At 51.1% G+C, this 26475-nt stretch overlaps 12 protein-coding genes across 12 annotated transcripts; 6 read left to right on the plus strand and 6 right to left on the minus strand.

Moving 5' to 3' along the window:
• Positions 1-349: 349 nt before the first annotated feature.
• On the minus strand, positions 350-1864 carry ALT_0496 (glycoside hydrolase family 18 protein; the record flags this gene model as incomplete). The annotated part of the gene is made up of 3 exons (XM_033554957.2): positions 350-1409; positions 1478-1578; positions 1634-1864. The coding sequence occupies 3 exons, from the start codon at positions 1862-1864 to the stop codon at positions 350-352; spliced, it is 1392 nt and encodes a 463-aa protein (XP_033410848.2).
• A 1585-nt stretch (positions 1865-3449) lies between these two features.
• ALT_0497 (aromatic alcohol reductase) lies at positions 3450-4399 on the minus strand (the record flags this gene model as incomplete). The annotated part of the gene is made up of 2 exons (XM_033554956.2): positions 3450-4316; positions 4367-4399. The coding sequence occupies 2 exons, from the start codon at positions 4397-4399 to the stop codon at positions 3450-3452; spliced, it is 900 nt and encodes a 299-aa protein (XP_033410847.2).
• Positions 4400-5250: 851 nt separating this feature from the next.
• On the plus strand, positions 5251-6469 carry ALT_0498 (uncharacterized protein; the record flags this gene model as incomplete). Its single annotated transcript, XM_033554955.2, has 3 exons — positions 5251-5535; positions 5588-5728; positions 5792-6469. 3 exons carry the CDS (start codon positions 5251-5253, stop codon positions 6467-6469), a joined length of 1104 nt encoding a protein of 367 aa, XP_033410846.2.
• Positions 6470-13232: 6763 nt separating this feature from the next.
• On the plus strand, positions 13233-13768 carry ALT_0499 (putative Rho-associated protein kinase; the record flags this gene model as incomplete). The annotated part of the gene is made up of 2 exons (XM_089598993.1): positions 13233-13527; positions 13626-13768. The coding sequence occupies 2 exons, from the start codon at positions 13233-13235 to the stop codon at positions 13766-13768; spliced, it is 438 nt and encodes a 145-aa protein (XP_089456657.1).
• A 748-nt stretch (positions 13769-14516) lies between these two features.
• ALT_0500 (SRPBCC family protein) lies at positions 14517-15139 on the minus strand (the record flags this gene model as incomplete). Its single annotated transcript, XM_033554953.2, has 2 exons — positions 14517-14801; positions 14861-15139. 2 exons carry the CDS (start codon positions 15137-15139, stop codon positions 14517-14519), a joined length of 564 nt encoding a protein of 187 aa, XP_033410844.2.
• A 339-nt stretch (positions 15140-15478) lies between these two features.
• gliT (thioredoxin reductase gliT) lies at positions 15479-16540 on the minus strand (the record flags this gene model as incomplete). The annotated part of the gene is made up of 2 exons (XM_033554952.2): positions 15479-15736; positions 15794-16540. The coding sequence occupies 2 exons, from the start codon at positions 16538-16540 to the stop codon at positions 15479-15481; spliced, it is 1005 nt and encodes a 334-aa protein (XP_033410843.1).
• A 297-nt stretch (positions 16541-16837) lies between these two features.
• Positions 16838-18401, plus strand: gliF (cytochrome P450 monooxygenase gliF; the record flags this gene model as incomplete). The annotated part of the gene is made up of 2 exons (XM_033554951.2): positions 16838-17026; positions 17076-18401. 2 exons carry the CDS (start codon positions 16838-16840, stop codon positions 18399-18401), a joined length of 1515 nt encoding a protein of 504 aa, XP_033410842.2.
• Positions 18402-18895: 494 nt separating this feature from the next.
• Positions 18896-19850, plus strand: gliN (N-methyltransferase gliN; the record flags this gene model as incomplete). Its single annotated transcript, XM_033554950.2, has 3 exons — positions 18896-19070; positions 19122-19670; positions 19726-19850. The coding sequence occupies 3 exons, from the start codon at positions 18896-18898 to the stop codon at positions 19848-19850; spliced, it is 849 nt and encodes a 282-aa protein (XP_033410841.2).
• A 440-nt stretch (positions 19851-20290) lies between these two features.
• On the minus strand, positions 20291-21919 carry gliA (MFS-type gliotoxin efflux transporter gliA; the record flags this gene model as incomplete). The annotated part of the gene is made up of 1 exon (XM_033554949.2): positions 20291-21919. One exon carries the CDS (start codon positions 21917-21919, stop codon positions 20291-20293), a length of 1629 nt encoding a protein of 542 aa, XP_033410840.2.
• Positions 21920-22487: 568 nt separating this feature from the next.
• On the minus strand, positions 22488-23356 carry gliK (gamma-glutamyl cyclotransferase gliK; the record flags this gene model as incomplete). The annotated part of the gene is made up of 2 exons (XM_033554948.2): positions 22488-22832; positions 22883-23356. 2 exons carry the CDS (start codon positions 23354-23356, stop codon positions 22488-22490), a joined length of 819 nt encoding a protein of 272 aa, XP_033410839.2.
• A 252-nt stretch (positions 23357-23608) lies between these two features.
• Positions 23609-24442, plus strand: gliG (glutathione S-transferase gliG; the record flags this gene model as incomplete). Its single annotated transcript, XM_033554947.2, has 3 exons — positions 23609-23666; positions 23720-24098; positions 24157-24442. The coding sequence occupies 3 exons, from the start codon at positions 23609-23611 to the stop codon at positions 24440-24442; spliced, it is 723 nt and encodes a 240-aa protein (XP_033410838.2).
• Positions 24443-24841: 399 nt separating this feature from the next.
• gliM (O-methyltransferase gliM) lies at positions 24842-26193 on the plus strand (the record flags this gene model as incomplete). The annotated part of the gene is made up of 2 exons (XM_033554946.2): positions 24842-25130; positions 25187-26193. 2 exons carry the CDS (start codon positions 24842-24844, stop codon positions 26191-26193), a joined length of 1296 nt encoding a protein of 431 aa, XP_033410837.1.
• Positions 26194-26475: the final 282 nt, after the last annotated feature.

The following is a 26475-nucleotide window of genomic DNA, read 5'->3' on the forward strand; positions in this document are numbered from 1 at the left end:
TGGTGTCTAGATCACAGGATGAGAGTAGACTACATTACTCCAGGGTATAGGGAACTGCATGAACATGTTCTGTCAATAAGTTGTAGATGATATTACATTTCTACATTTAGGATAAGATAATTCCTGACTCTTGCCACGCGCACAGCCACTCAGTAGCAGGGAATCTCGGCTAGTAAGGAGAAGAATATAGCAAAAGGAGAAAATATGCAAAAGCACATCACCATATCTATGACAAAGCTAGTGTCTCTTAAAGTAAGAAACAAATGCAAGAAACTAACCTACAACCAAACCCCCACATCGCGATTGCCAAGGACGTAGTCCATCACTTGACCTGCTCCAGAGTCCAGCCTCACAGACCAGGCATCCCAGCGCGCAAGTTGGCATACTTGCTGGTAGGATAGTTGAGGTTGTTCTTTCTCTTTTCGAGCCCGTGGGCACCGCCAAAGGCGTTGACAGTCGTGCTGATCAAGCTCTTGGTGTCGTTACGGTCCATGCTGACCTCCCACCATGCAGCACCACCCAGACCAAGGCTCTTGACGTACTCGGCCTTGACCGCGGCAATCGCGGGGGTGTCGTAGGAGATCATGTACTTGCGGGCGGCGTCGTAGCTGTAGCTGGCGCCGATGGCGGGCAACTCGACGACACTAGCGTTGAAGCCGGGCACGGGGAGAGCCTTGTAGTCCCAGACACCGGCGGTGCCGAAGCTGCCCAGGGTGCCGACGTCGGCGAACTTGGTACCGGGGCCAGCGGTCAGGTTGAAGGAGCGGCCGTAGAGGGGAGACTGCAGCAGGATCTTGTTGGCGGGGGCGCCGGTCGAGATGTAGTGCAGGATGCCGGAGTTGGTCTCGAAGTCGGTCGACTTGGGGTTGGACACGTCGGTGAAGAGGTTGGCCTGGTGTCCGGAGTAGTTGCTGAAGCCACCCTGGTAGTCGAGGGCCATGAAGCTGTAGAAGTCGACGTAGGGGGTCATGTTGGCGAGGTCGAGCAGCTTGTACTTGTCGGGTCCGGCGGGAGACGCGTAGGAGATGATGAAGGGGGACGTGGCGTTCAGCTTCTTCTCGAGAGCGTGGAAGCCAGCGCGCAGATCCTTGAGCAGACTGACCATCTGGGCGGCCTGTTCGGCACCGTCGACGTATTCGTAATCGATATCGAGACCGTCAAAGCCGAGGTCGGACACCAGCTCCATTGCGGAGGCCACGAATTGGCGCCGCTTGGTCTCGGAGGCCAGCATGGGGCCAAAGTTCATCCGGTAGGTCCATCCACCAACGGAGAGAATAGTCTTGAGGTTGCGGTGGGCCTTCTTGAGGAGGTACAGCTGCTTGATGTTTCCATAGACGTTGGTGCCGGGGGCGGTGTTATCGTCGCCGGGGTAGGAATACTGCAGGTCGGCCCACTCATCGCTCAAGACACTGGAATGGAGTCAGCATTGTGCACTTTCTGCGAATACGCAACCGTCTAAGGACCTAGTATCACTCACATTGAACCAGTGGTGGTGTTGATGTTGGCAAAAGCGTAGGACAGATGAGTCAACTTGTCGGCGGGGATATCGGTGACCATGAAGCTGCGGGCATAGATGTCCTAACATCCCGTCTTAGCCATTGATCGTAGTTACGAAGAAAAGCAATCTACTCACCCAATTTCCGTAGTAGGCCAGAGACTTCTTTCCAGCAACCTCGGGGCCAGGAGTCCACGATGGTGGTAACACCTGCTTGCCACCATCTTGGCCTACATCCTTGCCCCCATTGTGGCCACCGTGCTTTGCATCATGCTTGCCCCCATGCTTGCCATCGTGCTTGGTTGGGCAGGCCAGCGCTCCTGTGAAAAGGAGAGTGGTAACGAGTGTAGACAACAATGACACACGCATTGTTATGGATTAATGAACGAAAGTGTCTATAAAAGACTGTAAACGAAAGACTAAAAGAACGAATGGTTCTCGAAAGAGAGTAAAAGAACTGTGGCCAGAACACTGTTGTTGACCGAGTAGAATGCAGCAGACATCCCAGTCTTTATATCAACTTCTATCAGCCAGGGCTTCAAGTCCGGAACCCCTACTGCCCTCAACGCGTCTAAGACATCGCAAATTGGAATTGATCAATTAGACTTTGGGACATAAACGGAGAGGGCAACTTAGTGGTCGATCATCTTCCAGGGCATTTTCCGGAGAGTTCCGGACCCCAGTATCCAAGGTCCGACTGGTCCTGAAGGATTTCTGTAGGATCCGGATCCCAGCTGGATTCCTCAGGGGCAATGCTTTCGGGGGGCATCATGGCATTCCGTGGCGTACTTGGGATAGTAACAGCTTCTTGCTGGGAAAGTGGGTGTAAATTTCACGGGTTCAATTTCCACGTGGCTTATCTACATTCTTGACGTGGTTGACCAGTGTGGTACTATGTGCAGTTGCCTTTCCATAGCCTTATGTCGAACCTATCACCGAAGGACCTTTGGGGTGTCTCAGATCCAGGTGGATTCGTGAGGAGTTAGTCGTCTTTTAGCCGAGAATTTTCCTGGATCGGGGAAATATAGTCTATGGGAAGGAAGATTGACTGCGCCCAGCTCTGTCAAAGTCCAACCGATTTACTGGTCAAGTCATTTGCGTTTGAAGATAGTTCTTTCTGTATTTCATCGAAACTAGTCAGCATCTAAGGTAATTTCTGCTAGTTTGTTCAGAAGTGAAATATCTCTTCTGCTGGAGAAGTCGATAACGGAGCCAGTTAATTAAGCTTACATCAAGGGGCCACCATGGACCGATTTCCTAAAGGGGTCAAAAGTGGGCCATTGCCCAACTAATTGCCCGGCTACTGTTAATAAAGATGCATATATGAGACACACATAATCAAGAATCTAGAAGGTCTCTCGCCTGACAAAGATATATTAGTATTAATAATATGATGAGCATGTTGCTGCACAGAGGCACGCAGCTAATTTATAGTTACCATGCCATCTTATAGCAAGCATATTATCACATTGGGCTGGAATACACCTCATATAACATACCATATATCAGGCCACTCAGCCAAAAAGAAGGTATCCAGACAACCATCTCTAGCTAGTAGGATGATAGCAGTAGGGTCAACACAGCACGGAATACAACATAACACATCCCAGAGCCCGTTTAACTTCTTCAGACGCCTCCAGAGGATCAGATCTGTCCTTCCCTTCCTGTATATGTCGTCATTGATACTCTACAGCCATATTTAAGGGCAGCGGAAGCTCTTCCATTCCCACTGGCCAGGATTAGGGTTAATCATCCGGTTTAATACAAATCCAGTAAGCTATTATGCAACCGGCTTCCTGTACCAGTGGGATAGTGAAGGTAAATTTATCATCCTAGGAGACGCAGAACGAAACGTCTCATGGAATATCCTATAGACTGGCTGCTTTCGCTTTATATACGGGAGGGAAAAGAAACTGGGTATATCCAAGTAACTATACCAGAAGAACTAGTTAAACTAGTTCCATTTTGCGTCAAACATTGTTTCCAACACCTCTTCACCCGTGATCCCCAGACCTAAAAGCTCGTTATCCACCTTCTTATACGCGGACGGATATTTCCCACTAAAGACAGCAGCCTTGAGCAACCCCAGAACCAGAGGCATTTCCATCCCCTTCTCTGAAATTTGATTAACCATGTCAGCAAGTTCAGCTTCAGCGTCGACGTCAGATTCAGTCCACGCCTCCGCAGGCGGATTGTACTTCTTCGCCAGCGCCAAAACCTTCTTCTGCGTCAAGACCATGTCGTGGACATGAAGCACGCGATTCCTCGTGGCGTCGGCATTCTTCAACGCACCGGCGACAGCCTTCCCAATACTCGCCACGCTAGTCGTGCTGAATGGATGCTCGCCGCCATCATACAGCACAGCCGTCCGGTTGACCCTATCAACGACAAAGGGGCTTGAGACCACATATTCTAGGAACAGGCCCACGGCAAGAATGGTATATTCCAGCTCTCCCAATTCAGCCTTTTCCTTGAGATAGTTCTGGATTTCGACCGGGCGCGCATGCACGGGGAGATCCTGCGCCTCTGGGGCGGTGGTCAGGGCCCCAAAGTCTGCTGGGATAAAGCGCTTGACTCCGGCCCGGATACTGGCGTCGATAGCTGGTTTCTGGATCATGAATGCTGCTGAGTTGATGGTGGAGACGACGGCATCGTGGCCGCGAAGAGCTTGCTCCAGGCTGTCTGCGGAGGCGTAGTCGACTTCAACTACTGCCACTCCAGCTGGGACTTCCTGGATGGAGCTGCGGGACCGAGTGAGGACGGTCACGCTGAAACCCGACTTGATGAGCTGGTCGAGGACGGCGGATCCGAGGAACCCTTTCTGTCTCGTGTTAGCCACGGAAAGAGGTTCTGATTAAGAAAGTGACGTACGCCGAGCAAAGCAACTTTCTGGATGGCGGTCATGTTGGGAATGTGCTTGTGTAGGAGATCGTATATCAGTATCCTATCCACGGTGAAATATGCCTGATGAAGAGTAACAAGGCACACTGGGGACGGACGGGGCTCCTATTTATATCGCTATCTGATGTGCCCGTGGCTGTAGATTTCTTCATATTTATAAATATGCTTCCTTTACATGATCGAAGGAACCACCAAAACAGGTGCTGGAGTCGTACAATAGTGCATGTTCCTGAAGGCTCGGTAGCAGAGCAGCGATGTTACCGTGTGATGCTGCCTGTCAAAATGCTTGGCTTTCTCTCTACTTCGTAGTTGATGTGGCTCGTGTTCGTTTTTTGAATTGTTAAAAGTAAGCACTACGTCCCAAATAGGAAATGCACTCGTGAAATAGCGTCAAAAGTATGTCTCGGGCCGAGTCTTAAATCCGGTGGTTATACGAGGCATCGTCTGCCCTCGGCGGCCATCTCAAACAGCCTTCTCTTTCCTCCAAAAACCAGCCTACGCATGGGATTTACAATCCTCTATTTTGTCTTGATCTTATCGATATCCAAGCATCTCGAATTATGGTATATGTCAGCCGTGGCAGACTAGGATGCGAAAACTGCCGGACCCGAAGGATCAAGGTAGGCCCCGTTGAGTGCTCTAGGTTCACGTTTCTAATACTTATACAGTGCAACCAGCTCAGACCAAGGTGCTCTCAATGCGCCCGAGCTGGCCTACAATGCTCTGGCTACAGAAATCTCTTGGATCTTGTCTTTCAGGATCAGACAGCGAGGATAGCCCAGAAGTATTCTGCAACAGATACGGCCTGGCATGGCAAAGCCCGTCACCATGATCTAACCTTCTTTATCCCCCCAATGCCCGTAGAAGAGATCGCACTGCAGCATTACCTTGATCAATTCACCATCACACGCGGCCCCAGCCCACTGCGTGCCCAGGAGCGACCCAAAATCATCGTTACGAGCGTTGTCTCCGTTGGCTTGGCCGCATTGGCAGCTGCCCATCGCGATCCAAACTTGATGCAGCTGGCTCGACGCACGTATGCAACGGCTCTTGGGCTTCTTGTGCGTGCCATTCATGATCCTGGGCAGTCGCCCGCGGCGTACACGGCTACTTCTAGCTTTAACCTGTCGATGTTTGAGGTTTGGCTCCGTCAAGGTCTACGATTATCTATAATCACTGATTAGTGGCTAGATGATAATATACGATAATCGGTCCGATTCCTACCAGTGGCTAAAGCATATCCATGGAACAACGGCGGTTCTGTACTCTCAGGGGTTGGCGGATATGAATAGCACGCAGATGACAGCTGTGCTTCAGGTCTGCTACACTGTCGTAAGTCACGCACGAATGACATTCGCTTTGGTTCTCTAGTCGTTGGACTAACTTCCCACCTAGGCTGTAGCCTGCATAATCAGCAGGCAAAGAGTTCCCTCTTTCCTTGTGGATCTGGTACAATCTGCTGAATCGTCGAATAGCGAACCACCAGTGGAGCTATTTCCCCTTCTCTGTACCCTGGTGGATCTCTATGTCCAAACGGCTCAGAGTCGGGACCAGAAGAGAAGCTATATCATCTCCAAAGCCATAGAGACTGCTCAATCTCTGCAGTCTTGGGCGGCTCGCCTCCCATCGACTTGGACGGACCCCCTTGCCACGGAGAAATCACAACATGGTCCTGATGCATGTTGGATAGCAAGAGTGTGGGTTTACTACCGGCTCTGTCGTATCCTTGCACATATGGTCATTCAAAGTTCCCTAGCTAGTCCTCTCCAGTCGCTAAGTTGGACTTTGGGTGGTGTATCCTGCCCGCAATTCGACAGCTTATCACCTGTAGTATCCCAAATGACCAGTGAAATCTACGACTGCATTCCCGCAATGTTGGGATCAATATACCTCCGCGACAAGCCGTCTCCTTCCTTGTCGTCGAATGTTTTCTTTCTCATTACCATCTTGCAGGCGTTGATAAGGTTGACGGATAAGATGACTGTCGTTGATAACTGGTCCTCACAGATGTGCAGATTATATGGGGAGGATTTTGGGGTTATGAAGGAACTGGTCATGATGCGTCTTTCTTAGGGCTGGCTTGAGTCACCTCAACAATATCTATAAGAACCTACCACTGTGCTGTAGGGCCTGTTTAATACTCTGCGAGATATACTGGTTATTGCGGCTCGGGAAGTAGAGATGCCTGTGGTCAGCTATTGCCTCGTCCCAATGCTGTCCTTTAATTATATATTCAGTCTGTTTTGTTCGATTTCATTATGGACATGGATCCAATAATATATGTACCTCTCCGTGAGCAAACTAAATATGAAACATTTGTCAAGCTGCTTAGATATATATCTCCACACTACTTTTCACTAGAATTTAGCCAAGCTTGGTTTTTACACCTGGAAAGCTCCTGGTCTCCCATGGATGCGGAAAGCTGCCAGCTCGTGCGGTTGATTAAGTTACTGGCAAGTGTAGTTAATACAGATGATCCCTACTACATCTTTCGTCCGTTTGCATGTTCCTTGACCGTCGTTTCGTGTTTGTGAGAGAGTTTGCGATACTTCGTGATGGCCGTGTCCTTTGATCGTAGAGTCAGCTGAAGTTCGGACTGTCCAGATCCTAGCAATTGATCCTTGCCACCCCAAGCAATCGAAGCCCTCGGTACGAAAACCTCCTCTACCGCATCCTCGTAGACAGATTCTGAATCGTCGATGATCACCGGGCTGAGAGGGTCCAGATCGGATAGTTCGGGAATACCATGAGTCTCTAATATACCGTCCACGATCTCCACTGGTACCTGAAGAACTGTGGCGAATATCCCATAGGCAGCGGGATGTTTGATTTCCAGCGAGGTCATCAATGACTCCGGCAGTTGCGTCGCGTAGCATATCAGTCTTTCATTTGCTTCACGAGGAACGAAGATGCTCAATTTGCCGTTGAGATATTCCATGTGTAGTCTGCTGTATGTTTCCTTGCTTGTGCTGGAGCCAGACAGCGAAGTCAAGGTACATTCTCCGACGATATGCTCAGTTTCAAATACTAAGGCCTTCCGAAAAAGGTCGTATATTTCGCGAGCAACACGTACACTTGCGCCGCGGTAGTGAGAGATGCATCTTAGAAAGTTTTAGCCGTAAGTCTCTCAGAATCAATTACGTGGAGAAACGCACCTAGACAAACCCAATGATCTTTGACGGAAGTCAGTCGTAAGTTGCGGTGAGGTTTGCAAAGGTATTTCTGAGACGCTGGTTTTCCTCACTGCGCAAACGGAGATGAAGCGGTTTTCTAGCCCCAGAGATTTTAAGAGTGGAGCTAATTCACGGACTTCTTCCAGGCGAAACTGCACCGTCGGCACCTCTCCATAGAATAGCAAGGGCCAGCCGTCCCTATCGATGATGAAGAAATCGGATGCGACAGATCCCCAGTAAAACTCTTCCTCGGGGTTCTCGATGGGCAGGAAATTGATACGCTTGAGACAATCCAAGTCAGATTCGGTTGGTCCGAGGTTGTTGATATGGCACAGAGCCTCAATAACCTCAATGACATTTCCTTTATCTATGCAAAGATGCTGAATCCGGCTGATATAACAACGTATGGAAGGTCGCTGGACCTGGAGCTCCTCGACAAAAAAGCTCTCCATAGCTGGATAGACATTTCTTATGCCCATTTTACCCCCGATTGAAAATGATGCCCAGATGCATTGTTGAGGTGCATACCACTGCTTTGAGCCTGGTACATATATCATCTTGTATCGCTCGAACTGACTCCTAATCATTGAGCCACTGTTAGAGGGTGTTTAGGCACCGGTCTGGAGTGTAGACTCACCGCAGACTGTCCAAAGAATTCTCCTCATTTCGTATATCCTCCGTGATAGCCTGGTATATCCTTCGCGTCTCTTCTATCAAGCCTACTCCAACGTCCTGTAAGTGCATCAATTCTGTCATATAGGTTCCCCAGTCCGCATCCTGCACAGTAAGTGTGTCTGAAAATAGGCGCCGTATTTTCCAGTCGCTCGCATATTCCTCATGCAACGCAAGAGCGTACGCAGTACGCAACCACGAGGGGCCATGCCAAACGCATTGGTCGAGACGCACTAACTTCGCACCGTCACCGCTATCCGGAATATAGACGGTCTTCTCATCGTCGAAAAATTCCCTACCTACGTCAGAACAGAATAGAGCAGTTTGAAAAGCGGTCATACCACAAGTCGTCGAATGACCTCTCAGATATCCATCTGTATAATTCGAAAAAATGCGGTTTGGCGTCCTCCAGTGTCATGGTGGATAACAAGCGATCCTTAATGACCTTAATAAAAGCCGCCGCTCCACCACCGGACACACCGAGCTCTCGGAGAAATCCCCATTCCTGCTCACTCTCCGGGCCCCAGGGCTCCGGTAGTTTGAGAAAGTTGATATTCAATGTGGTGGACACGGCCTCAACCAAGTTACATATCTCTGGGATGGGAAAGTAGCATTCATCAAGCCTCGCTAGTCCATTTAACGTCGGGACTTTCGCTCCCCTGATAGCGGATGCAATGAGCGGTTCTTCTTTTACCTCTGTTTCGTATGTGTCCCAGTACCTTCCCAAGATACCTATAAGAAGGTCTGGATGGTGGGATATTATTGCATTGAATAGATCAGAGAACTCTTTACGGTTGTTCGTCTGTGTTAACCGGGGAACTCGCCGTATTATCCCTTGCTGTTCCAGCCATATTCTCCACGTATCATTGGCAATGTGCGTTTTGCTTATGCGATTTGGATCGAGAAAGGCAGTGTGCAACAGAAGAAGGCGAGGGCCGATTAGAGAGCCCGAGTCCAATCTTTCTGCAATAGCTTCCGTGCCGTAGGCACCATCTGTTCCGAGATATACATCGAAGGGGAAGTATCTAGGGCAAGAGGTCCTACATACCGGTCTCCTCATACAGTGCTTATCAAAAAGCATCAGGCAAGGCGGCTTCAGGCGATCGTCTTTGGCGCAGCTGTGATAGACGTAGCTTAGAATGTACATAGACTCGGCTATAGGATTCCGAGCAGTCGTCAGCCCGAGGGAGATGGCATGGTTGTGGTGGCTGATCAGCTGCATGACCAGTTCAGGAGATGCGCGTCGAACCCCAAGGAGACGGAAGAGTTCTTTTTGGTCGTTGTCCCTGACTGCTTCCTCTGAAACAGTCAAAATATCAAGACATTTCGGAATGTCATTGCCGTTGGTGTCTGTCGAAAAGTAGACAACATCCTTTGCAGAAGCCAAATTTATCGAATTTAGGTCGTTTCCTCGAATGAAAGATCCGTTGCTCAACTCAATAACTGGGAAATTCCTGATCTCAGTTGCCAAAGTGTTATCGGGATCCCTCTTGAGCCACACTATTAGCAGTCGTACGATACGCGATATCCGTTCCTTTTGTGAGTCGGAACTTAGCAGCACGCGCAAAGGCTTTGTCAGGATCGGTTTGAGCCTTTCCAGGACTTCGTGGTCCGAGACTTCTTGGAGACCTAGAGGCTTCAAAAGATCAAGGTAGGCACTGTATTTGGTAGAAAGGTAATGTTCGTCACCCGAAGCTCCGAACAAGGGCTCGTTATCTACTCCATAATGCTCCGGTGACAAGTACCGAAGTGAAGACAAGCGTTTTCGAACACCCTTGTGACTCTGACAAACAGCGGCCCCTCGGAGGTTTTCAATTACCTTTTCCACTGTTTCACGCCAGGCTGGTGAGACAGTGCTCGGTTTGGGGATGTACTGGACCCATCGGTAACGCATGGAGTGATCTTGACAAACGGAAACGGCAGCACAGAAGGAATTAAGGACACAATCTTGTAATAAGGTAGAAGTCTCGATGTCGGCATCGCTCACCGGCTCGAATTTCGACACAGTCGCGCAAACAATGAACTATAAAGTCAGCAGCCTACTTGGAGATGGCATCAAACGAACCGCATACACTCAATCCCACTTTCCTAATAGGGAAGGCGAACGAACCAACAATATGGTAGGCCTTCCGAGATCGTATAATGGGCCTTGAGGCTTGATCGATAGGAAACAATAGTGCCATCTGCTCAAACGACGTCGACGGAATGACTGGCCTGTATAGAAGGAAACGCTCCGTAGATGATTGTAAAGAGGATGTAAAAAGACCCGGATATGTTTTGGTGACCTCCAGGATACCGTCTCGCACTTGGACTTCGTATGTTAGGCTTGTTGTCTGGAAACTGTCCAGACGGGCAACTAAAACAAATTTCTTGCACATAGGTCGGCAAGTGTCATCAGGATTGAGCAGCACGAAACCGCTGTTTGCAATATCCTTAAACTCATGCACCAGTTTATTAAACCCCCCCGGCAGAGCAGGGTACAAAATTATCCTGGTGCGTACTTTTTCAGGCAAGGATGCCGGGTCTTTGTTTACCGGGGTTGTAAACCCAAGCCTGTCACCGGGACTTCGAGGCCCAAGGACGAAGGAAAACGGACCTGACTGTACATGGATTTCCCTCGCAATTCTAGAAGTATATAGAAGAACCGTATCATACAGGTTGTTGGTTCGGGCATTGGGGAGGAAAGCAGAACAGCCCTCGGAAAGTTGCAGGATGTCACTCTTCAAGCACCCATCATCATTGGTGTCGATAACCATACGGTCTGCAGATACATCCAAGGAGAAATAGGGTTCTTTTCCTTGCTTCTTTGCCCAATTATAGTGCAACGAGCGGGCGCTGGAGATCAATTGGAACACAACATGCCTTCTAACATCCGGTGTGTCGCATGGCGTCCAAGGGTGCCGAAGCCTTCCAAGTTGATTTCGAACACTCTGTAGCGCTTTTATAACAGCAGGGGGCGTTGCGGCTCGATCTTCGTCAGTGATGATACCATTCCTTTGGCCAATCTCATGCACAATTTGTCGAGCTTGCTCGCGGGTAACTTCCGCCATCTTCTGGTGAAACCTTGCTGTGTGAAGTAGAAAAGAGGACAAATTACACGGAAGAAAAAATGCTCCTGTGGATTCTCTGTGAGTGCCCCTGAAGTGCACCAAGTCAGACGCCTAGTTGTTTGAGATTATTCCCTTTTTGTATTGCGGCGCAGTGAACTAACATGGATTATTAATCTGATAATAAAATCTGAGAGGCTGGCTTCTTATACCCTTGCAAGGCTGAACGCGCTATATTAGAGTGAAAAAGTATCCGGCTCTTGAAAAGAGCTTAGTGCTGTGGAGTTTTATCTGCCAGACCGGAGAGATAGTATAGGTACGGTCCGCACTTTGGTTCTGTGATACTATTCTCAAATAGTGAGTACAATTTAGAATAAGATGACTTCAAAGTATTATTGAAGGAACTGACTATAATGCATGTTAGGACAGATGTCTATATCATCGCAGTCTTGCTAATACCACTGCACTGTAGAACTTGCTTAAAACTCTACCAGATATAGTAGTTATCAGTATCTGTAAAGGAGAGACGCCTAAAGTCAGCTATTGTCTAGTCACAATGCAGTTTATATTATTTATTCTATTTATTTTACTGAAATCATTAAGGCTTCCACAGGGATCAACAAAAGTATGCGACATCCTGTCAGAACCAGACTAGGATATAGGGTTCCCACCACTATATAGTATCTCCCTACCTGCTTTACACCCACTATAATCTCTACTAGTTAGGTTAGGGGCTAGATTCTCAATTTCACCAGTGACCCGAAACAATAGTGTTAGTGATGGACCAGAGAGCCTATAGAGTCAATTTTGTATTGCATTAGTTGATGTAATTGGGAATCCTTGAAGTCTCCAAGCACAGGTAGACCTTTAGATACGATTATGATACTCTCAAGTTTCAAATTGCAAGACAGGCTGTAAGCAGTATGATATGAATGCACCAGTTCAGTAAGATAGATACATACCAGTATGGACAACCCTGCATTCTTTCCGACGATAATCGAGACCCGCAAGAAGAACGCATATGTACGTCTTGATAATTGCCAGCGAGTCCTCCCATCTTAATAAGTTTCTGGAAAAACCATACTCGGTCCCTCATAAGCTCATAGGCAAGGCATAGATGCTCTCCTTCAGGGCCACTCTCCTCATAGCATTCCAAGAATGTTCAAAAGAGCGGACGACCACAGTGCGACGGATCTGTCCTCGCAATATGGGCTTCAAGATCACATTCATTGTCAGTATGCTTGTTGGTGTCGGTTATCTTGAGCCCTGCAACATCCCATAGTCGGGGAAAGCTCGGTGGTAAATAAAGAAAGATGCTTAGATCACATTTTTCTAGAGTAGAGCGCCATGCAAAGCAGCCGAGTGGATATTTCTTTGGTGTCAGTCCCGGACAAAGGGCGGATTGGCCACCAATCCTGGAATGCCAGAGTGCGTCTGTTTCAGTCTTGAGTGACAGGTCATGTAGTACCAAAATTTCTGAGCTGTACAGCCTTATTTAAGGTCAGGACCTCACCTTTTCTCTGCTCTTCAGAATATCACTCTTGCCATGGACATCCAACGAGAGTTTCCTGGAGTGCATTGGGTCTGGCAAGGAGGCATCTCATTCGTCTATGAGGTCCATCCTCGCATCGTGGTCATGGTCCCCACTTGGGGGAGATGGAGAGAGAGCAATTTCAAAAAGAAATCAGAGTCTATGAGATCTTCGCGCGACACCCACCCTATTCTTCTATAGTGCAGTGCTTCTTGTACACAGTCAACGGCATCTTTCTCGAGTACATGAGAGGTGTGACCCCTTTTGGCAGTTGACAGGGTGCGCGGTATGCCCACTGACTGCGTCGCTAAATGTACCCTTTTTTCCAGGATGGAAAGCAATCTTATTCGAGACGAAGAAACGATGATGGTTACCAAAGTAGAAAAGTTGGAACCTCTCCCCCTGCGGAAAAAATGGATGAACGCTTCGCTCAAGCCGTTGCTTTCCTCGAATCGCCCAACCTCGCTCATGGTGACCTTCGGCCTGAGAATATCCTCCTTGATCACGAACGACTGAAACTATCCGATTTCGATTGCGATTTCGATTGTAACGCGGAAGTCGGGTCGAATTTCGAAGCTTGCGTTGCCCCATATGGAAGGATACTCAACAGCATTGAAACAGAAGAGGGACCACCTGGAAGTTCTGGCTTCTTGGGCCCTCGAACGGAGCAGTTCGCCCTCGGCTCCTTGTACTACCTGATAAACTACGGTTTCGAGGTTTAGGAAGATCAATGTCTTACCGAGACGCCTAAGGAGCATGGACGTAAGGTTGTGGAGCTACTACAGAACATGAATTTCCGGACCTAGATGGAGATCCGTTGATTGACAATATTGTCGATGACTGCGAGCACAACGAGTACGCCACAGTGGCCGAATTGGCCGCGTGTACAGAGGCGCTCCTTAATGACCGAACCAACCACGAGGCAAGCGGTCGCAGAGAATTCAACTGAGACAGCCGCGACGACGTGAATCTGGACAACTTGACAGAGGAAGTCTTCTTGAGAAAGGTATCCTGTCAGGTCTTAGTCGAGCGTGGTCTTCTTAACCTGCTCTCTTCGGGTGAGCCTATTGACCTTGTATTCACTTTGGAAATGGTATAGGCGCAGCAAGATGACTGAGATTGGTGAGATCCAATCTTATATACAGACGGCCTTCAGCATAGTAATAACCCAAAGGTAGCAGTTATCCTCATGGCCGTCAATCTTTCATCCCTGACTCTCTGATTCTGCTCGGTTTTCAGTTAGGGAGACCGTGGACGACCTATGGGCAGGGCTGGGCTTGTAATACAGGGCACATAGCCCTGGGCATAATGATTCAAAGCATGTTAGACACTAAGACTGCACTTACATCATAAGTTCTGGCCACCTGCATTAGCTAATTACAGGTATAGCAGCAGAGTACTTAGTTTAACTATCTCACAACTTACTTGAGCGTATGGGTAGCTCATGGTCTCTGTTATTGGTATCGTCCATCCATAGATCAACATAGAATTATTGTTCTCACATCCTGATACAGTACTGTTTAACGCACCAATAACCTATTAACTTCACTCTCTACAATGCAAGTGTGGCTATAATCATGAAGGCATATGATATAAAAGAGATCTGCCCGGCCTTTATTTACACCATCCAGACTACACTCAGATGATCGATGCCAGACGGCGCATCGTATTGAGTCCCATCAATATTCACCCATCTATCACCAGCCAGGAACGTTACCAGCCTGAGCCCACGCGTCCAACTGCCCATTCTTCTTCCGTTCGCGAATCTGTTCCACCGTCGACGTGCAGGCCTTGCGCGCCAGCTCGGGGTATTCCGCCTGAATGCGTTCAGCCTCGGGACTTCCAGGCTGGATCCCGGCCAACTTTAACTCGTAGATCACAGTAAAGCTGATATCCGTCGAGTCAGGGCTGACGGCTGCCGAGTCGTGGTACGACAGCAGGAAGGTAGTCTTCGCGCCGGTATCTTTGGTTCTTGCTTCCACCTGGACAGGTCAGCATGGCATGCAAGGACAAGCTCTTGAAGTAATAGGCTGGTAGCTACCAGTAAACGATCCGCAATCCACACATCCTGATACATAATCTCCCCGTCGCTTTTGTGGACCGCCCCGTTGGCCATGGTCAGCTTGCGCTCTAGAGCGTGGCCGTTGCGCGAGAGCACCTCGCACTTGGATACGTAGGGCGCATATTCCTGGGGAGTATCTGCCACGCGGGCGATGCCGGTCCAGAGATCCTTTGCGGTGAGCTTGGTCTCACATGATGGCGGGTTGGCGGGGGTGGTGAAGGAGATGTTGTATTCGAAGAAGGGGGTGGAGGTCGCCATGGTGATGTTGCTGTTGTTGAGGGTTGTCTGCGTTCTGGGGGTGTTATATTATGATATATGTGTCTCCATCAGAGTCATGCCGCAGTTTCGGTCGCCGATTTTGTATCACCGGTGGGATATATAGCTATCCACGGCGAGCCAAATGCAATATGAAGTCTCAGACCGGCGCCAGGTCTTGTGCGCCTGCATCTCCGCGTCTTGATTCTCATCTACTTCGGTACGAATCTCTTGCAGACAGATAGCTCACGAATCTGGAACTATTCGCAGGATAAGGAAAGTCACTTGATTTCAATTGAACCTCGCGAAACTAGAAAAACTATGTACAACTACAACAAACTCCTATAGTTCCTTATCGAGACGAAACTCCGGCAATGGCTGAGCCTGCAACTGAGCAACCAGACCTCCAGCAGCCAAAGATCCCATCGCCACCGCCGGGGTGACGGCCTTTAACGGCGTGGCACAATCGCCGACTGCAAATACTCCAGGTACACTGGTCTCATGGAAGGGAGGCGTGGTCACGATATCTCCTCCTTCTGTCATGTTCAAAGCGAGCTGCTTGGCAAACGGTCCGTTCACCTCTGTTTGGGGGTTGTACACCTGAGCGGGTTGCAGCGGTTAGCAGGACATCTCTTCAGACTAGACTGGGCAACATACCAAAAAGCCCTCTGTTCTCGACTCGTTCTCGCCAAAATGAACAATGACGCTCTTGGCGACCTCGCCCTTTTCGAATCGCGTGATGGGCCGAGCATCGAATTTTAGCCACGAGGCGCCAGCAGGGGACGCCTCGGCAGCCTGCTGGATCTCATTCGCCAGCTGCTCATTGCCATTGGTGTAGACGGTGACAGACTCGGACAGCCGCTGGGCCATGCGAGCCAGATGCAGAGCCCGCGGAGGATTCGCGATAGGCCCCAGAGCAAGGACACCCGCGGTCTCCTGGCCACGTTCCTCGTAGCCGTCGCAGAAGAGACAGTGGTAGATGCCATTCGCCCAGCACTCGGAGTATCCCTCGATGTCGAGTGGGATGTCTCGGACGCCGGTCGCCAGCACGACCTTGCGACCATACCAGCGCTGGCCTTCGGCGTCGCGCGCCTCAAACAGCTGGTGGCTTTCAATCTGTCTGATCGCCTCGATGCTGCTGTTCTGGAATTGGATGGTCGAGTAGCGGTTGGTCAGATCGGCGCGACCTGCGGCGCGCAGCTCGGCGGGGTTGCGGTGGTCCCATCCGAGGACATTGTGCATGTGTTGGGTCTTTGCATTGCGGTACACGCCAGAGTCGAAGACGACTGCTGTGTGTAGTTGACGAGCCAGGCCGGTGGCTGTTGACAGACCAGCCGGACCGGCGCCGATGATGAGCACGTCGACGAGGAGGGCTCCGTTGGATAGTAGTTTGCCGATCGACATGTTTGTGGTATTCAAGATGGTAAGTTTATGCAAGAGATTAACAAGAGAAAAGAAATGAAGAAAGAAAGAGCCTCGTTTGCGTCGTATTTAAATACCTCAGATGAGTTCGGACACTTTTCTCGGGATCCGAAAAATGTTTCCGCGGGATGGGCCAATCGCCATGCAAGCGATGTATAAGACGCATGTTGCGCCATGTTTGAAAGAATCAAATAGAATTAAATATAGTTCATGGAGAACTGCCCATAGAATTGAATTGAGCCTCTCTCAAAGCAAAGAGTGAGATCTGAAGCACTCCCCATGGACCAAGTCTACCTCCCCCAGTCCCTGCGAACTGCAGTCGCGGTCTCGTTTGGGGTCGGTCTGCTATACTGGGTATATCGACTCTTCTTGCTAAAGACAAAAAGTCTGAAAGCACTCGACTTGCCGGTTCTCCAAAGTGTTGGTGATCAGGATATTGTGAAAACGCTGGAGGAAGGCCATGCCAAGGTACTCCCAACAACAACCACAGTCCGTTCTATGAAGCTGACAGTAGCAGTACCCAGATGCTCCGTTCGCACTGGGAGTGCCAGGACAACAATTAGTTGTTCTGCCCGTTTCTGAAATCGACACCGTCAAGGCGCTGCCGGAGAACCAGCTGTCCATCAAGAAGCACCATTACAACCAGTTCCTCGGCGAATACTCGTACATGGGCACCAAGGCCGACGAATTCGACGACGCGATGAGATATCTCCTTGTCCGCAACACCCCGGCCGTGTTGGCCTCGTTTACAGCCGAGATCGACTACGCCATGTCGACAGTGCTCCAGGTCCCGCCCAACACCTGGACCCGAGTGAAGCCGCGGTCGATCATGCCCAAGGTCGCCACAATCCTGTCCGGCCGCGCCTTTGTCGGCTTGCCCCTCAGTCGAGAACCAGACTGGATCGAGTCCAACGTCAACTACACGCAGGATGTCTCTCGCGCGTGGATGGTCCTGCGCTTCTACCCGCACTGGATCCGACCGCTGGTGGCCCCGTTCCTGCGCGAGGTCAAGACCCTAGAGCAGAACAAGGCGCTCATCGGGCGCAAGATCGCAAAGCTCCTTGCCGATCAAGAAGCGCAGAAGCTGGCGCCCACAAAGGAGAAGATCCCCGGCGGCGACATGATCGACTGGTTCAAGTCGCGGTACCAGACGCAGGGCAAAACGGCCACGGCCCAGCAGCTCACGCGGGATCAACTGCTCGCCACTTTTGCCTCGATCTACAACCTGTCCAATGCGCTGACCTACGTCATTTTCGACCTGGCTGCGTACCCAGCCGTCGTGGACGAGCTACGCGAGGAACTCGACCATGTTCTAGGCCCCAACGTCGGCGCCGAGACCATCGACAAGACCACCCTCCCGCGCCTGATCAAGCTGGACAGCTTTGTGCGCGAATCGCAACGTCTGAGTCCGACCTCCTTGGTCAACATCCCCCGAGTCGTCACCGATCCAAACGGCCTCCGACTGAAGACCGGCCATGTGGTTCCCCCCGGATATCTGGTGATGGTGCGCGCGCAGCCCATCAACCAGAATGCCACTCTGTATCCGAATCCAGAACGATTCGACGCTTTCCGTTTCGCTCGTCTGCGCCAGCAGGGAGGAGCCAACGAGAACCGCTGGCAGCATACCTCTACTGGGGCCGACAACATCAATTTTGGGCATGGCATCTGGGCTTGCCCGGGACGGTTCTTTGCCAGCGCGGAGATTAAGGTAGTGGTGGCCTACGTGATTCGTCACTATGATCTACGGCTGGTTGAGGGACGGCCTCATCCGAAGCCCAAGTATGGTGGATTGGCTATTTTTCCGGATGCTGAAGCCGAGGTCGAGTTTAGGCCAAGGTCGTAAACGGAGGAAGTCCCAGATATCAAGCAAGTGGTTTATTCCATGCCTTTGGGGTTGAAGTGACTTGGCTGGCTTTGAAAAATTGAGATTTCAGCGCTCCTTTACTGTGGGATAGTATCAAACAATATGAAATTAGAACAAATGTATCCGAATGTATCCGAGCATATCATTAACACGAGGTCTATCGCCTTTGATCATTATGTCACGAATTCATTTCTATTGTAGGCTTCGTCCGAGTCTACAGCTTCATCCGCCGAGATGAGACTCCGAGTGCTACTACTTCAATCGTAAAATCGAAAGCATTCAACAAATGTCATGGCCAAGGCCGTGACCCATACGGTCATTTAGATTCAATTTCGGTGTCCGAAACGGGTGGAGTGTTCGACATGAACGTGGTCTATATAAGTGGTGTATCTATCTATACCAGGTTCAAAGTCAACAGTCATCTACGACGTGCCCAAACTCATCACTGTCTACCAGAAACTGCGACTGCCACCATGACTGTCCTCCCTGACTCTGAAAATGGCTACCTCCTCAACTACGAGGAGCAGGAGAAGAGACGCATGAACATGCAACATGACCTGATCAAAACCTACATGGGCAAACTGATCCTGGCTCCTCTGCCTTTCGACAAACCCAATCTGCGAGTCCTCGACAGCGGAACCTTCAACGGTAAGTCAACCACTGCCTTATGCTATATGCCCCAGAAACTGATATGCGCAGGCCTCTGGCTACATGACGCCTCGACCCTCCTCAAATCCCCCACCCTAGTCGGCACTGATGTCTCCGCCACAGCCTTCCCAGCCAACCCGCCCCCCAACACCGAATTCCACATCCAATCCATCTCCGAACCTTGGCCAACCGAATGGCACAACTCCTTCGACCTCGTCCACCAGAAATTGGTGATTGCCTGCCTCCCCCCAGACGAAGGCCGCCAGGCCCTTTACAGACTCGTCGAGCTCGCAAAACCAGGAACCGGCTGGGTCCAGTTCACCGAGGGCAGCCTCGAGCATCTCACTCCCGAGCAGCGCAAGCAATACCCCGTTCTCGCACGCTTCCAAGCCCTGGTTGCTGAGATGCTGCCTCATTTCCGGTGGAATCCAAGGCCGGGGAAACTGGTGCGTCAGTGGTTGGAGGAGTATGGGCTCGAGGATGTGCAGGAGAAGGTCATGGAGATTCCGATCGGGGCGGGAAATTCGGACCCCAAGCTTGGGCAGATGGCGAAGCAGAATATGCTCGAGGTGGTGGCTAACTTTAGGACGGCTGCGACGCGTAAGTTTTGCTTTGCTTTTGAACTGGGTATAGTAGCGGTTACTGACGTAGGCAGGCCTTCCCGATGGCACGGGTATTCGTGCTGAGGACTTTGATCCCATTCTCAGGGATATCAAGGTTGAGTTTGAGACGGTTGGGGGTATCCTTCGGTTTAACTCGGTTTGGGGTCGTCGGCCGTAGACGACTACTCTCCGGACGTGGAGTAATTATTAGAGAGTCGATAGAGCCATGAAGATTAAGACATTGTTCTACGCTTGTAACAGTTTCTGTTTCTTAAGGGGGGTTTTCGCCAGTAGTTTGATATTTCTTTGCAGTTAGATGCACGTCTCTTTGTCAAATGTACATGAAGCAGTCATTTGACTGTAGACTGGGCTTGAATTGAGCAGCCTTATTATTTAAATAATGTTCTAAGTCAAACACTCAGCTAAAGAGTGTCTAGACAATTACCTCTAGCTACTAGGAGATGATGGCAAAGACGATATATAGTGACACAACAATACTATGATTGCAATAACAAAGCCTCGGAAGAAGATACAAAGGAAAAGCACATCGACTGGATATAAACGCTATTTACCATCCTTCCTCGTCAAGGACCACGCAAAGACCTGTTCATAAGATACTCAAGGCTGCGCCTTAGGCTCCTCCTTCTTGCTCTTCACACTCCTCCAACCCGACCCAAGCGACAACAAGGTAGCAATCCCCGCCAACACAATCGCCACAATAAAAGCGTCCTTCAGACCGGCCACATAGGCCTCGAGAATAACCTGGAGCTCATGGCCGTGGAACTCCGATTGCAGCTCAGTCGCACCCGTCGACGTGACCCGCGCAGCACTGACGTTCGGCAAGTGGCGCAGCACCTCCTGGACCAGCTTGTTGGTGAAAGCAGCTTGGCCAGCCTGCACAAAGATGGCCCCGCCCATGCATTGGAAGAAGAGGATAATGGCCGAAACGGTGGAGAGATCCTCGACGCCGACGACCGCCTGGCTGGCCATCATGGGGACCTGGATGGCGAGGCCGATACCGATTCCCGCCATGGCCTGGTATCCGATCCAGGCGTTGGGCCCGGAGTGCAGATCCAGAGTGTAGAGCAAGCCGCTAGCGACGGTAGTGAGGACACCGCCGAGGGTCAACAGTGGCATGTAGTAGCCGATCATGCCGAGGGCGGCGCCCGAGAGCGTGGCGAAGAGACCATCGCCTAGGACCAGGGGTAGGGTGCGCACACCTGAGTCCGAGGCTGACGCGCCCTTGACAGACTGGAAGTAGGTCGGCAGGTAGTACAGGAGCAAGTAGAACGATCCCGAGAAGAAAAAGGTGAAGAGACAGGAGAAGAGAATGGTCTGTCCCTTGAGCAGGCGCGGTGGGATCATGGCCTTCTCCTGGAGCCAGAGTTCATTGATGGTAAACGCGATGAGAAGGAGGCCAAACCCGACCAGAGTGCCGACAACATCGGCGCTTCCCCAGGCTTTGGCTGAGCCACCCCATTGCAAGGCCAGCAGGAAGCAGAGGATGGCGCCGAGCAGCAGCACAATACCGGATGGGTCCATCTGCAGCAGGATCTCCTTGTACGGGACGTTCTTGGCGCGGGCCTGCGCCGGTGCCTTGAAGAAGATGGCGATCAGGGCAGCGGAAACCCCTCCAATGGGCAGATTGATCCAGAAACACCATCGCCAGGTTGTGTTCGACGTAAAGGCACCGCCGATGAGCGGGCCAGCAACCGCAGCCACGGCAAAGCTGGCCCCGATGGCGCCCGTCATGGCTGCACGGCGGCTTGGATGCACGGAAAAGGCGAGGATGGTGTAAGAGCCCGAGGAGATACCTGCAGCCCCAATGCCGGCAATGGCTCGGCCGACGATGAGGGTCACGGAGTTTTGGGCGACGGCGCAGATCAACGAACCGACTTCGAAGAGGAGGACGGCGGCGATAAAGCTCAGCTTGAGGGGGAAGTAGCGGTAGATCTTGCCCCAGGTGCCTTGGAAAGAGGCGAGCGTCAGAAAGAAGGCGGACCCATACCACCCGATATCCGCTACCGTGTGGAACTCGTCGGTGATTCTGGGAATGGCAGTCGAGACAATGGTGGTGTCGAGCGAGATGAGGAAGATGGCAGCCACCAGGCCCGCCATGATGACACTGAGGGCAAGGCCAGAGGGATACTGCATCTCCTCCTCCGGGGCTGGGTCCTGGCCCATGATGGAATCGCTGGGAGGACCATTCAGCTCTCGCTTGGGCTCTTCGAAAGAAGTATTAGACATGATGCTTGATGTCGGTAGAAATGGTTAATTGACTTGAAGATGATTGTAGACATGAGTGCGAGCAGTGGAGGACAAGTCGAAAGGGGCGTCTATATCTATAGAGATATCGGAGACATGGAGACTTTCATGCATCTCGTGTTTGCATCTTAGCTAAGAAGCCCTTCTAGACTCGCTACTTGTCAGGAGTCCTATTTACAATTCCGGCCTGGCTGGCTACTGCAGATCCCTGCTCAGACTGAAAAAAATCTGCTCATCTCTGACTGTTTGCAGCATCATCCGCTGTGATTCGGTGTGGCGGCAAAGTCTCCGTTAAGTCTCCGAACAACCTCATCTAGGGCAAGGGACGGCCCGTCAGCCAATCAGCATCCTATTTTGTATATTCTGTCCTTTTTCATTATAATACAAAGTACATGTAGGCACTGACGAAGTGTGGATGCATCTACTGAGTGCTACAAGGTACTCACTCGTTCTTCATGCCTCCATGCACGCAGGATAAACCAATGTCTCAATATCATTTCTCTCCGAAAATGCACAAAACAGATACATTCACTACCGATTCTACCCTTGCCTAGCCATCTAGCAGTTTCTCCCCCGTAGTCTCTTCAAAATGTAATTTCCGGCCATCGCCTCGCCCCCAGATTTTCGAGTGGATATGATCATGATATGCCCACATCAGCCCATACAGAGTCAAAATAATCCAACCGAGCCACTGCGGACAATGTCCGTCTTCGTCCGTGTGCACCCTGATGAGTCGAATCAAAACACGAAGAGGCGGACGCCAAAACATCAGGAAGAGAAGACCGCCCAACTTCGCATAGAAGGATGTCGGCGGCTCGTACGACGGTAAGGAATCGATATAGGCGTTGTATGCCGTGAGCGGCTTATTCTGTTTGCATCCCGTCGAGATGAGGCCCTGCTTCAAATCAGTATATCACACTTTAATTCTCTTCCCAGACAGCTCACCAGGTAGCGCGCACTGGGCGCACCGTTGGGTCTCCAGGGATACTTGGCTTGCAAGGTCCGGGCGATCAAGGTACTGCCTGGGTCTGGTTTTCCGTCCTCGTCGAGGATAGAGGCGTGGACCTCGACCTCATCGTAGGCCACTCCGCCGCCTTCGCTGATGACCAGCTGCCGGTAATCTTTGGGATTCAAAAGATAGGCGAGTCCCTGGACTGGAGGAACGTCGCGATGAGCGGGTGAATCGCCCAGTCGGAGAGTGGTTTTCTTGTCAGGTGCAAAGGGGGCGACGCTGGCAAACGAAGGCTCAGCGTACGGGATGCCAAAGATGTCAAAGGTCAAGTAGTGCGAGGGGACAATGACAGCCTTGATATCCAGGGCCTTGATGCCTCGATTTTCCAGTACTGATAGTCGTAAGTTGGAGCCGTAGGCAAAGTACCAGATGCCCCCCTGAGGGTCCTGCAACATCGCTTTCCCCATGTTGTTTGCTCTTTGCGTCCAGTAAACGGGATAACCAGCAGATTATCTCTCTGTCCACTTTAGCTACTTCTCGAGGCACCGACGGCCTCCGAAAATTCGGATGGCGCGTGGGTGGGTGGCTACAAGAGGCTGTTGTATACATATAGGAGAGCGGGGGACCACAGATATCGTTTGCGTCTACCCTTGCTAACCTACCCTCGCTGACCTTTCACAAACTATTCTCAGTTCTCTAATCATTCTATATCCGTGAAAATGACCGAACGACCCTCCGATCTTGTAGTAAACAAGCTGGTGCTTTTCGTGGTGAAAGGTGAGTCGAGTTGAACTCATCGTCAAAACTCTCCACTCATGGAGTGGCTTCAGGCACCGCCACATCCACGCACAACACCGTCAAACCGTTGATCCTACTCGAAGAGCTCGGAGTTCCTCATGACATCTACGTCGTTGAAAAGGTGTCCGCGCCCTGGTTCAGCGAGATCAATCCTCACAAGATGGTGCCCGCCATCCTGGACCGCTCCCCCGACAGCCAGGACACCCTCCGCGCCTGGGAATCGACCTCGACCCTAATGTACATTGCCGATGCATACGACAAGGACGGAACCTTTGGCGGACGAAATGTGCAGGAGAGAGCTGAAATCAATAACTGGTTGACACTGCATACGGCGGCTCTGGGGCCCACGGCCAAGTACTGGCTGTATTTTTATAAGCTGCACCCGGAGAAGCTCCCCAAAACGATTGAAAAGTAATCACTGCCTCTCGCGTTTGACACTGAACATAGATTTATCTAATATGGCTTGCAGACTGCGCAGCAACATTACGGTCCAATATGATATCCTGGAACGTCGCCTCAATGAACCCGGCCAGGAGTACCTGGCTCTGAAGGACCGACCGAGCATTGCGGATATTGCCACCTTGCCCTTTGCCATGAAATCCACGGCGGAACTGTTTGGCCTGGAGTTTGAGAGATGGCCAAAACTGCAGGAATGGTCGGTTCGCATGAGTGAACGAGAGGCCGTCAAACGGGCATGGCAGCGCGTCGCCGGATTTGGACACGGCGAGAAGGAGTATGGAATGTTAGAGGCGTGATCCTTAGTCCTCCCACTATCAATAGAGTAGTGCAGTTTTATGCAATACAGTTATATCACTGAATCTATCCCTTTAATCGTATGTTGATTCTAGGTTGCTTACTACTTAGCCCGATGTCTTGGCCCTGGGGTTGACCAGCCCTACGGTTCTACCTCGACTACAGTATCCTAGTATTTCGCGCCTATGGAAGATTCTAGATTAAGTAGATCGGTAATTTACTTATTCGATCGATATATCAACTTGGTCACCGATTAAGTGCAATATTAGAGCTCGGCGACCGAAAAGGCGATATGTCTCCATATGTCTCCGACAGTGTCGAGTATATGTATCCGAGGTCTCGCAATCAACAAGTATGCAATCCCAGACATCAACCACAGGTTTACAAACAAAGAGATAACCATGGCGCCCGGTCCACTAGAGAACGACACCCGGAACGGCAATGCTACGCCGCGCAAGGAATTGAAAGCTATTGTCAACGAGCTGCGCGAGCTACAGGCACATGTGCAGCGTATCCAATCCGCTATCGAGACCCCCGAGGTTCAATCCTGGCTGAATGAGCAGCTGCATCATCCGGACCAGCTCCCCGACAAGGAGCTGGAGCAGCGCGCCTTGGATCTGGTAGACAGTATGGACAAGCTTCAACTGCAGCTCGTTCCGTCCGTCTCCTTGTTGACTGATGGCTTCTTCGGTAAGTGGAGAGTCCTATAAGCACACGGAGCGTACGTACTGACAATGTTTCGCTAGGATATCTCAACAGCAAGGCGCTCTGGACCGTCGTCGAAGCCCAAGTGGCAGACCGGCTGGCGGAAAATGGTCCACAGCCTGTGTCAACCCTCGGTCTGCGCTGCGGCATCCAGCCCGAGCGGCTTGCCCAGCTGCTGGACACACTCGTCAACAATGGCATCTTCGCCTACAACGCCGCCGACGATACCTACAGCAACAACCGTGCATCCCTCCTTCTGTGCCACGACCACTGGGCCCAGTGGCACCTCTGGGCCGATCTGTATCCAAACGAGTTCTTCGACGTCAGCCGCGCCATGCCCCAGGCCGTCAAACTAGGCGAGAGCCGCACCGCCGCCCAGATCGCCTATGGCACCGAACTCGACCTCTTCGAGTACCTCGCCAAAGAGCAGAAACTGGCCAAGTTCCAGAAGACCCTGGGCGCCGGCGCCGTAGCGCAAGCCCGCGGCCTGACCGTCGACTATCCCTGGGAGGAGATCGGCTCCGAGCCCATCCTGGACATCGGCGGCGGGTCCGGCGCATTCCTGGCGTCGCTGCTGCGAGCGCATCCCAATCTCCAGGGAAGTCTCATGGATATCAAGTCTGTCATTGAGCTAGTCACGCCTGAATTCCGAGAACCGCACGGGCGGTTCAGCGATATCGGGTCGCGCGTGCAGCAGCTCGTTGTCGGCGATTTCACGAAGCAGATCCCGCCGTCCGCGGTGTATACCATGAAATGGTGTTTGCATGACTGGGTTGATGACGACGTCCTTACTATCCTCAAGAATGTGCGCCGGAGTATTGTGCCGTCGCCTGTCAGTCGCTTCCTGGTCGTCGAGTCAATCAAGTCGCCTGGTCGATCGGGTCGTCTGCCTCGCTATGGCGATCTGATCATGATGATTACCTGCAATGGTAAGGAGCGGTCCCTTGAGGACTGGAAGCGGCTGGGAGAGTTGGCCGGTTGGAGGATTGACCAGGTGCATCGGGTGCGTCGCGCCTGGCCTTGTATCATCGACTTTCGGCCGATGTGAATTGGATATGTACATAGATTTCTATCTGCAGTGAGCTACGTGACATGACTCGAACTGGGCTGGTTGCATGTATGTGATTGAAAAATGTGATTTGATTCCCACAAGGCCTAATCGTTTACAAGGTGATCCAGGCTGATTATGACATCTGAAGCTGATCGATTTGAATCGACTCGATGCTACCCTGTTTCCAGCACGAGATGCATCGAATCAATATCTGGAGAGCACTCGGGCAATCAGGTCATAATCACAAGTGACAGACCAAAAATATGCTTCGTTTTCTTA

Source organism: Aspergillus lentulus (genome assembly GCF_001445615.1).
Source record: "Aspergillus lentulus DNA, contig: Alt01, strain: IFM 54703, whole genome shotgun sequence".
NCBI lineage: Eukaryota > Fungi > Ascomycota > Eurotiomycetes > Eurotiales > Aspergillaceae > Aspergillus > Aspergillus lentulus.